The sequence below is a fragment of the Diplotaxodon limnothrissa genome, linkage group LG17 (genome assembly GCF_057381915.1).
Source record: "Diplotaxodon limnothrissa isolate DT_005_m linkage group LG17, D_limnothrissa_male_GT1.1, whole genome shotgun sequence".
Classification (NCBI taxonomy): domain Eukaryota; kingdom Metazoa; phylum Chordata; class Actinopteri; order Cichliformes; family Cichlidae; genus Diplotaxodon; species Diplotaxodon limnothrissa.
This window is the reverse complement of record NC_140612.1, coordinates 6,031,690-6,043,562: the sequence shown is the minus strand read 5'-3', so window position 1 is coordinate 6,043,562 and position 11,873 is coordinate 6,031,690. Positions and strand designations below refer to the sequence as shown.

General features: G+C 38.4%; 1 protein-coding gene across 1 annotated transcript; it reads left to right on the top strand.

The window, feature by feature from the left end:
* Positions 1-1,313: 1,313 nt before the first annotated feature.
* On the top strand, positions 1,314-11,392 carry LOC146614549 (plexin-C1-like). The gene is made up of 16 exons (XM_085375585.1): positions 1,314-2,318; positions 2,602-2,724; positions 3,950-4,084; positions 4,159-4,259; positions 4,339-4,444; positions 4,524-4,686; positions 4,836-4,938; positions 5,127-5,202; positions 5,590-5,631; positions 5,744-5,877; positions 6,392-6,571; positions 7,297-7,405; positions 9,556-9,735; positions 9,819-9,986; positions 10,605-10,701; positions 11,307-11,392. The coding sequence occupies exons 1-16, from the start codon at positions 1,314-1,316 to the stop codon at positions 11,390-11,392; spliced, it is 2,808 nt and encodes a 935-aa protein (XP_085231711.1).
* The last annotated feature ends 481 nt before the right edge of the window (positions 11,393-11,873 follow it).

The following is an 11,873-nucleotide window of genomic DNA, read 5'->3' as shown; positions in this document are numbered from 1 at the left end:
TTCTCAAGTTAAAACGTGTAGGAAGTTTTTATATTACATTTTTTAAAAGTTGGCTGAGGTTTCTTCTGCTCATGTTAATCAGTGGACACATCATTTGTTCAATGGAAAGATCATCACATTAGATCCAGACACAACGCATATCAGAATTCTGCCTGTGCTAACGTCTCAGCTCCTCTAAGTGTGTCCTTAGCTGAGAGTTTCCATTACATTCCTAAACTCAGGACTGAATGGCTTTTGTGTCTGAATTATTTCTCAGTTCATATATTTCCATTGATTTAGGTCAAATCTGGCTTTACACTAACACCAAATCGCCTCTTATTATGTCCACAGTTCAATTTCCTTATTTGTTAAAGGGGAAAGTAAAATACATCAAACTCAGTTTCGCTGTTTGTTTTTATTTGACATTAACTGACAGACAGATGTTAATAAGTACAGCATTAAACAGATTGTAACAAACATGTTATCGATTAGTGAATTGCTTCATGATTTTTGATTGAATAGTACCCATACTACATGACATGGACTGGGAATTCAGTTGAGAAATGATTATAACTGAAATGCTTCCATCCACTCTGGATTCTGATTCTTGTTGAGATGGATATCATCGTATAACTTGCAAGGTTGTTATAGTTAACTAAAGCTAAACTAAAAACTAAAATGTGATTAAAAAAAACAAAAACATTTTAGTTAACTAAAACAAAACTAGACCAAACTGAAAACTAACTGAAACAATCTTACGATGCTAGAAAACTAACAAACTAAAATGAACATGTGAAAATATGCACTTAGTGTTTGTTAGTTTGGTACATTTGAATCTGAACTTGCTTTATGAGGCTTTGATGCACATATTTTTTGAGATTTCTACACAACTATTTCAACAGTGTGTGCTTTTATTGTAATACTGTACTGATTTTGCTGATTGTTGCCTCTAACATAAGACCTCCATACAATAATAACTAAAAAATTACCAAAACTAAGACTGAAACTAAAACTAAATATGTTTGGAACAGTAAGAAGTAAACCGTAGTGAGCAAACTTGCTGCAGAAAGTAACTGACTATGGGACACATCTGGGTTCCTTTGGCCTGTACAGAGGTACGGGGTGGAAATGAGACGAAAGCTGCTGAGTGAAAATGTTCAAATATTTTCACTTTCGCTTGGCACGCTCCAGCCCTCCTCCTTCCAGCAGTTCTCTTTTCAGCTGTGCGCTCTGAGCTTTACGCACAAGTATAGAGACACAGTGTCAGAGAGCAGAGTGCCACGCAGAGCATCGCTGTGTGAGCATGTCCCGGGTAGAATTATCGTTATTATAAGATGATCCTGCTGCTCGCTCTGCTTTCTGTTCTCTCTGGAGAACTGGGTCTGTGCCAGAAGGAGGATGAAGGCTTCACCTTTGATGGAGACATCCGCCAATTTGTCGTGACCCCCAACATGCTTTACATTGCCACAGAGGAGAGGCTGTACCAGCTGAGCCACGACTTGACTTTGATCAACAGTCTGACCCAGAGAGGAATCTTAAAGACCGGAAACCAGCAGGATGATGTGCAGTTTTACCGGGTTTCTGACACAGCTGAGTGGAACGCAACTTTCAGCATCAACGTGTTGTTGCCTTTCACAAAGAATGACTCGCTGATCAGCTGCGGTGTGACTGACGATGACTGCGGCCACTGCGAGATTCTGGACCTGAAGAACATCTCCAAGCTTCTGCACAGAGAACACATCCAGGTGGGACCTCTGAAGCGCAGCAGCAGGTCAGTCAGCTTTCTGGTGGATGTGAAGAAGAAAACTCAGGCTGACACTTACATTCTGACCGCGATCCAACAAAACACAGAAAAGCCCGAAAACAACAAGTGTGGTATTAATCGGCAGACTGTCAATCTTCAGGATGCAGATGACAAACAGGGTGGAGGTATATTTTCTCTAACTGATGGAGCTTCAGGCACACCTGGGATCAAAAGTAAAGGTGATGTGGAGTTTGTTGACGGGTTTCAGATCAATTCAACCATCTATTTGTTCTCCAACGCGCTCTCAGCTCAAACAAACAGAGTCCGTCTCATTTGGCTTGAAGGCGAAAAGAGCAAAACTGATACGCTCAAGTCTCTGCGGGGCGCGACTCTCAGTGTCTCTGACAGTCAAAGCAGCAGACTTGTGGCCTCCTCGGTCATCCCGGGGGAGCAGCCGGTGCTTTGGAGCGGCGTTTTCAGTGTGGATGGAGGAGATACCGACACCCAGCTAATGGTGTTTGACATCAGCCCTGATTATAGCAGGAACACTGACAGAGATCCAGACTTCTACACCTCTGTGCCATCAGAAGTGACGGTGAGAGCTTTTTAAACTCTGATTTAATGGTTGTACTGTTGATATTGTTCTCACCTGCTGCTCCAGTATCTTCTCTGGTCAGTGATGCAAGTAAAACATTAATATGAGGGGCCGTACAAGCCAAAATTCATTCTTTCACTCTCACACACATACATTCTTCTATCAAAAGATAACATCAATAAACTTGGGTCAGTTTGATAATAACGCAGCAAGATGCTTCAATAAGGCTTTCAGTAGTAGTAGTGTTCATGTCTTCTGGTTTCTCATGTTTTGTTTGCGTCAGCCAAAGATCCTGAAACCAAAGGCAGTCCTCTTCAGGCAAAGCTACATGACCTCAGTGCTGGCAGTGAGGCAGAATGCCTGGATGGTTTTCTATATTTGGACAGAAGATGGGCTGCTCATTAAGGTAAGGAATTAAGGAATTTTTTATATATGAAATTGAATACCATACGGTCTCAAAAGTCATTCTGATAAACAAGGCCTGCATCAGGTGTTGAGGAACCAGGACACACTGATGAGTGTGTTTGCAACTGGAATACAAAGGCAAATGTCGATAACTGCTGAGAATAGCGAGCAGTTGGAATGCTACTAAGCAAGTAATCACAGCAGAAGAGGTTACATGAAGAGGATGTGGGACTTGAGGATTCTTTGGCACACGACATCTATACTAATGACAAAGCAACTTGTTGCTCAGTGTTCCAACATCTGGAAGAAGCAACTGCTATAAAAACTAGAGACTGATGAGGCAGAACACAAATATAGAGGCTAAGTCAGCACAGAGGGAAGTTAGCCAACTACTGGAGATGCAAAAAGATGAGTTGAAGAACAAGATGGCTAATAAGTGCAGCAAGCTGTCCATACCTGAGTGTTCCACGCAAAGACTCACAGCTTTGGCCAGCCACTTGAATAACGTATACCAGAGAGATAGAAGCCAGTCCTGAACCATTAAAGGTGTACTCTCAGAGGCAGGGAAACAGTATGAGAATAGTGAGTGGGGAATTCTTTGTTCTTTATTTAGCTATTTAGTGGAATATATTATAACCTGTTTACTGGAACTCAGCATTTGGTCTCCAAAGAGATGTAAGTGCAAGTGAAGAAGGTCATTACAGTGGATAATCTCTGCATTGTTTCATTGGTTAGTCTTGAACTAACCTGTCTTGAACCTCTCTTTATCAAACTCTAAAATCAAGAGATGCCTTCAAGAATGTAAATACAAAAAATAATTTTGCACTTATTGACAGGAAGGACACGAGACCTCAAACAGTTGGCTTTGACCTGGAAAATATTCTTTGGAAAGATGAAACAAAGATTAACTTGATGATGATGGGGATGTAGAAGCTGTATGGTTTTTCTGAATGCAAGTTGTAACATTTAACATTTGATACATTGTCTCTGCATGATTTTTTGATTAAATATTGCTCAATACTGTATATCCAATTTGCAGATGATTTAAATTCTGCTTACTGTCCCATGAAACAAGGTATAAACAGATTAATCACTCTTCTGATACTTCTGATTTGAGAAAAACAAACCAATAAACAAAGCATTTTATTTTAAATAAATGAAGAAAAAACATTGAGTACAGAAACAATAGTACAGTGTCTCAGAAATAATCACCTTCTTGTTGTCAGCTGTCTGTGGACAGGAAGTATCACGCTGCCTGTCCCACGGTGCTCTACAGGACCAGTGATGACCACAAAGTGTTTTTCAAATTGCATCTGGATCCAGTGGGTCATAAACATGTGTATGTGCCATTTACAAACCAGGTACTTATATTATTTACTGATTATCTTAACGTCACATGTACCTGTGCTGCATTTTAAAGTGTTTGTTGTTCTAGGTGAAGCGAGTTCCTGTGTCAAAGTGCAGCACGTACACAAATGTGCAGGAGTGTTGGTCTGCACAGGATCCATACTGTGGTTGGTGTGGCTCTAAAAGCAGGTGAGAGAAACAATATCTGCAGCTGACGTCTTCAAACAATTTTGAACTTGGTGATCATTTCTTCTTCTTCTTCTCCCAGCTGCACATTTGAAGATGACTGCACAGATTCAGACTGGCTGTCCATTCCTGATGAGTCCCAACACAAAATGATTTCCCACAAAGTTGAAAAGGACACAAACGGACAGGTACAGCTTACAAACACACTCAGGACTGTGATCATTTCTGGTTTTCATTTATTGTTCAGTTATGTCCTTCCGATTTTAGATCTCACTGAAAATCCACACACACCTGACTTTGGGCCAGAAAGTATCGTCTGACTTCACCTGCCAGTTCTCTGCAATTTCTGGCCACCTTTGTATTGGGAATAACCCTCCACGGTTCCCCCAGTGCACCTGCTACCTGTCTGATCACACACTTCCTCCTGATGGTTTGTCACTTTTGATAAATAATCCCAGGAATGTATTGATTTGAAACATTTGACAAATTGAGTTGAATCTTTTGTTGTTTATTATTATATATTGGTCCAACTCATTTGAAATTCATCATTTAATATATATATATATATTTATTTTACAGGCCTGCATGTCACAGTAAAGTTTAGGCTTGGAAAAATACTCCTGTCAGAACAAATGAAATTAACCAACTGCTCTGACATCCATGGACCTCCAACTTCTATCTTGTAAGTCCAGTCAGATTATAAAGATAACAAATAATCATAGACTGAAATAATCATTCCCATGACTTATAAAATAACCATGTCCTAGTCATACAAAATAAATATGATGAAATAAAATAAGTGAATCTTATGAGTAGTTCTATGAGGCACATTCAAAGTCCTCTGATCCTATATGATTGTTTTCTGTTCAGGTGTCAGCAGTGTATCAAGGCTGGTTGTGGTTGGAGCAGAAACAGCTGTTCCTGGGCTAACCAAGGAGAGACTGATGTAATAATGAAACTATCGTATTTTTATGGATTTCTGTAGCAGTTTTTCACATTTCATGTTGTGCATTTGTTGTATGGAACATTTCCAATCCAACAATATTGCGTAAATGTGTAGAAAGTGAGACATAAACTCTGCTTAAAAATTCAGATTTTCTTCAGTGTCATTTGCAGTAGGTCATGAGGCTAGACTAGTTGATGAATAGAGTTTAGATTTCCCTCATTGTAAAAGGATTCACTTCAGTTTCTAAATGGAAATACTCAGGTTAGTTGTTTCCTACCATTTAAACGTTTTGAACAAAGCTAATGTTAGCTACAACATGTCTGAGATCAGCTCTAATAGCATCTGCACAGTGTTGTGATTCAAGGATAAATTCATTCTCTGCTACAGGAAAGTGTTTGCCAAACGTTGGAGTCTGGGAAGAACTTTTCTGTGAGTGTAATGCTCTTTTTTTTATTGTTCTTCTGATACTGATCCAGTAGAGGTTTTAATGGCAGAAGAAGGAAATTATTTTAATCTGATTATTTTTTTGTTTCACCTTCAGATCCCAGAGATCTTCTCCATCACTCCCAATGTGGTGTCGTTGTATGGCACAAACCATGCTGTGTTATTAGGTCATAACCTTGGTGACGTGTCAGGAGTGAGGATCCAGACGCACACTGACTGTGCTCCAAAAGAGTGAGTCACTTTACAGATAACTAAGATGATTCCTGGACTAGAAAGAATTTATTAAAGTGTAGAAACAATTCCAAACAGGGAGACATATTTAAAACTGAATATTCTACAATTTAATTTTGACAATTGAAAAAAAAAACTTTAGCTTTACAGCTTTTAGCTTTGGAAGAGGCTGCAGAAAGTACAGGTACGAGTGATGCACTATTTGCCTCTCAGTGTCGGTGCTCAGAGAGACTGTTTGGTATCAGAGTGGAAAAATGAAACTCCGCCGTGCTTCCTGTGCTTTTGCTTTGAAGAAGTCCATCGCTGTCAGTTGCTGTGTTAAAAGGATTCCTCAGGATATTTTATAATCACAGTAGATGCGTTAAGTTTGGAAAACACATTTCTTCATACAAACAAATCCTTAATTATACTGTGGAAGATTTTACTGATCAGTTTTTGTCTGTGTTCAGATTTTCTGCATAATATGATGATCTTAGTGATGACTTTTCTCGCTCTGTGTGTGTGTTCTGGTCAGGTCTCCTGTTTGGGACAACTCTGGTGCCAGTGTGACGTTCCACATTCCCAGCACAGATATCAAAGGTGTGGTCAATGTATGTGTTCTCCTCCCAGATGGTAGTTGCCACGGCGAAGCTAACATCACATACTTGTCATCACCATCCTGTACAAACGCTACTCCAAGCAGCAGCTGGATAAGGTACACTTAATTTAACTGAAACCACCCGACAAAGCCGAGATGTTATGAAAACAGATAATGTTAATTTCTTTGAATGATTAAGAGGAACTCGTGTTGAACTTGTGTTTTTGGGGAACAGGTCACCTGAAAAAATACCCAAGTTCACTTTAGTTATTAGTACCAAACTCTGAGGCAGAGGAACTGAAACTTTCACAGAAGCTGCAGCACACCTAAAGTGACACAAGCAGTGCACTGCCTGTAACATATTGTCTTCTGAAACTAGAACTTGCTTGTTTATCACAAATATACCACTGTGCTAAAGAAAATGGATCTAAAATCTGCTCTTTTTTCTCAGCTTTTTTCACAAACACTAAACCTTCTCGTTCTACAGAGGTCGCACATACTGGTATTGCATAGGAAGTCTTCTTTTTTTATCTTGCATTTTCTTCTTCCATTAAGAAATGATCCACCACGTTGGTTTGGTACTTAAACTCTCCAATAATACTACTGTGATCCATTAATGCTTTGTTTCAGTCCATCAGACACTTTGGTCTGCAGCATCATATCTGATTATCCTCATTATCCTCAGGTTGTTCTTATATATACTCAAATACATATAAGAGTAACCAGTGTCTTAAGTAGCAGTGGTCAACTATTGTTTTGCTGTCAAATTAGAGTCACTGTAATCAAAATTCTTTTGAAAGGTTCTCTGCTGTGACTAAAATTATGCTCTCTGTGTCCTGCAGTGGGAACAGGAAGATCACAGTCAGGGGGTCCCACCTGAAGTTTGTTGAAGGCATTGTACACAGCCATGCCATGCAGGAAGTTGCACTTCCCAAAAACAGCAGCTACCAGGTGGGTCTGTACACACACAGTGTCCAGTACAGTTATTATACATGACATACACCCTCTCACTGCATGCCAAAGCTCTTGAGTAATCTTCTTACAGTATGTCATCTGTACATATGCACAGACTTGCAGCTTGAAGCTTACCCTTAACCCATAACACAACAATAAAAGTACCATCCTCTTTTTGTGCCACCAAAACAGCTCTGAACCCCACACTCTATGCTGTGTTACACTGTTAAAAAAAACATCTTAAAAAAACGGTAATATTCCGGCAGCTGGGGCGCCAAAATACGATCGTAAAATAACATAAAATAACTTTCCCATAAAAATACGGTTATTTTCAGTAATGAAAATAATCTTGCGCTAATTTGACATGGGATTCTGCCTTTTCCAAGTGCTTTTAGACATTAAATTAGGAACATTTTTACGCGATCAAACAATGAAATTACCTATAAACAAGGTCAATGAATGTGGAAATATGAATCATAATACGTAAATGTACAGAAATATACAGTTAACACTTGGTTTAAATAATAATGGATTGCATGCCCTGGGACAGAGGCGAGGCTGCCATATCGCACCATTGGCCCCTTTGGCCATCACTAATAGGCGGGAGGTGAAGAGTCTTGACCACGGGCACAACGGCTGAGAGTGTCTGAGCCGGGGCGCGAACCGGCAATCTTCTGATCACAAGGCGAGCTGCCAACTCTTGAGCTACAAACGCCCTAAATAGCAAAGATAATAATACTTATGTGATGTAACACAAGCTTATAGGGATCACGTTATATACTTTTCCATAGCATTACATTTGAATTCAACAGTTCAATCTTTCAAATAACGGACAGATATTTGTGAAATCGTGATACATTTGTGAATGTATTTTAACAATCTAAATATGCATATGTACAGACAGATAAATTTAATAATCAAGAAAATTATGTTGTATTACATTACAGTGATTTAACGTTAATTTACATTCAAAATGAGAAGTCAAAGTCTATTTACGTAACTTTAATGATATTCTAGAAGAACAGAACATTACTGTAAAATGCACAGTAGAATACCTTCATATTAGGGTTTTTTTCCTACGGTCGCAGCGTTACCCGCGACCTTGTTAGTTCACATTCATTGGCCGATGCTTAGCATCATGTTATTTATATTAATTGCAATTCCTACCTCTACATTTCTTTTTCAAAATATATAATTAGCAACGCGTGTCCGTGCAATGTTTTACACTGTGGCATGCAGAGAAATCTTAACAAAGAAGCTCACAGAGAGAGATTGAGCTTGTTATTTAACCCCAAGCTGGTAGGGGAGCTCCTTATTAAAACATTTGCCGATGCAACAATGTGCCTCAAGGTTCAACAACAGCACAACAGAAGTCACTCATGGTACAGCACTCTCTCTACAAAACAACAACTGTCAGTAACGCTGCACCACGGCGTAAACACAACATTCAAGATAACAGTTTAAAGTAACGTAACCATAAACAATAAAACAAGAACATCTAAACAGCAGCACATGTCCCAAGGCATGATGGGAGACATTTCTGGATGTATTTTTACGATCTAGATATGCATATGTACAACAAAATATATTTAACAAACAAGTAAATTGTGTTTTATTACATTTACAGTGATGTTATGTTATTTTACATTTGACGTGTCAGATCACAGTCTACTTATGTAAATGTAATGATATTCTAGAAAAACAGTACACAACTGTAAAATACACAGTAAAATAATTTGACATTACTATTTTTTGGAACAGTGTAGCATGTACTGTCTAAAAATCAAATGAAAAAAACAAAACAATAAACATATTGTAGTTTTCCTGTAGTGTATCAAGTTGAATTGTTTCAGAAAACAACGATATTACAAAAATGCAGTAATCAGAAAAATCACTTACATTTTATTGGGAGTCAAATTAAAATAAAAAGGCAAGGTTAAAATAAACACCTTGTTGAAGATTGAGGGTAACCGGTAAGATTATTTGGCACAAAACAAGTTGTGGAGAGAAGCTGAATCATTAGAAATATAGATGTTGAGGCGCTTCTGATTCTGTGATTGACATTGTTTATCATGTCACCATCATGACCATACCATGCTAGCTATATAAAGAGTCTATGATTTATATAAAAATGTAATTCATTGCAGAGTCTCACCTATGACTCACCTTCAGCTGAAAACAGTCCTGGGATTTCTAGCAGCACTGTGTTTTTGAAAGTAGCTAATCAAACCTTGGCCTGCTCCACAAACATGTCCTACTATCCAGACCCTGAGTTTATCAGCTTCACAGCCACAAGGACAAGAAACAGTGTTCACATCACTATACGGGTAATGCATGTTTAAATCGCACATTCACAAACATGTGACATCAGCTCGTAGAACATCAGTCTTTGCTTGTGTTGTTGTTTTAGAAAAAGGTCGATAAACTGGAAATGACAACAGCAGAGTTATCAGTGTGGGGCGTTCAAGACAGTAAGGAATACCGCTGCGCCATGGAAACAAACAAAACCAGTGATGAGACTCACTCTTTCACTTGTGAGGTTAAAAACCCACCCGGCGTTGAATTTCAGCTGTTGTTGGTAAATCTTTCTTTCATACTAACACGAGGCACTGTTTATGGACAGACAAACATACCTATCCGGTCTTTAAGTCTGACATCAATAGCCATTTCTGGGTCCAAACTCCATTTCAGGTCCCAAAGTCAAACAAACACTGCGGCATCACTGAGAGTTAAAAACTGTCTAAATTCTTTCATTGTTCAGATTAAGCAGAACAAGATACAAAGCATTAAAACACTTTAAAAACACAACAGCCTTAATTAACATGGAGAGGTTTGGACCCGGAAGCAGGGTTCATACGTCATCACTTAAAGACTGGATCATTGTGATAAGAGCTCCACGGTGCAGTACTCTGCTAATGGTTTAGGCACTGAAATGATATCTTTCAGATATAATATCAAGTGATTAGGTTCAAAGACAAATAGTGCTATAAATATTCTTATTCACTGAGCTTCACGCGGAGCACAATCAATCAGAATGGATGCATGATGTAACTGCTCTTTGCTTTTAACATAACGTCAACTATCCTTGTACAACATTATTTACAGCCTGTTTGACATTATGATTTTTACTGTATGAATAATATTTTGAAAATCTCTGACCTGCTGCTCTATTGAGACTTTCCTTAATGTTTTCTAGATAAAGTATGGTAGCAGGACCGTAAGCCTCAGTAAGCCTCGGCCTTCATCACACCTTCTATTGCTGCTTTTGCTGTTGATACCCTGTGTTATTGCTGGTAAGTGATTTTGATACATCAGCTTTTTATTTTATGACTAGGATTTTTTTTTCTTAGTTTCAGTGTCGCTGTTCGCATTGCATTGTACCAGAAATACTTTGCAGAGCCGACACTAATGCTAGCGTTATAGTTCGTTTAGCTGTTAGCTATAGATTCCTTTTAGGGAATCAGGCTCCAAAGGAACAATGGCCTTTCAATGGTTTATTTTGTCATAGTCAGTTAAGTGTGTCTGATACATGGTTAGTTGTCCTTAACTGCTTGTTAAAAGTCCTAAACAAAAGAGCTATACAAATGATAATTAACCTCCTTGGCACAAGCTATCAGTCCTTTCAAACTGGGCTGTCTAACATGCTATATAGATGTTTTTAAAGCTAAGTTCACATGTCACAAGTCTCCAAAGTGGTTAGTGAGACAAATTCTATTTGGTTTTATGCCATTTGAAGCCCCATTTGTGTCTACTCTCAGAATGAAACCAAGGACCTTTTGTTTATTAGGCAAGTGTGTAAACCCCTACACCTACACTATAGAGCCACATGAAAACCTTTTCTACTCCACAACTCTCTAGTTTTCTGCTTGATTTAAATCAGTTACCGTTTGTCTTTCAGTGCTGGTGTTTATGTATCTGTGGAGGAAGAGACGTGCCACAGAAATAACGTTTAAAGTTTCTTTCCTGTCTCTGCTGGCTGACTGACAGTCTTCACGGAGTTGCTGTACTAAAAGTTGATTTTTCCAGTTGTTATATATTTTTTGTACTTTCATATATTTTTCATGAGTCATATAAACATAAAACTAATTAAGGCTTTTCTTGAAATGTTGAATTATTTTGTTCAAGCACTATCCTATTAAAGATTTTTCTGATATCTGCTTTTGTGATAGTTCTCTGACTGAACCAATTGTTGGAATTGTATATTTCAGACAAAATTACATGTCTTAGACTTTTACATTGTATGTTAAACCTTTTGCATGTTTAGAACAATAAGAGTTATTGTAATAGATAGTATGTTACTTCTCTTTCTCTTAAGTGAAAGTCACATATGTACTTTTTGGCTCTAAAGCCATATAAAGCCTTACTACATGCTATCTGTCTATTTGGAGATAGATGGAGTACTGGATTAGGCTCCCTTTTGGCCTCAGAACTGCTTTAATTCTTCATGATACAGATTCAACAAGAT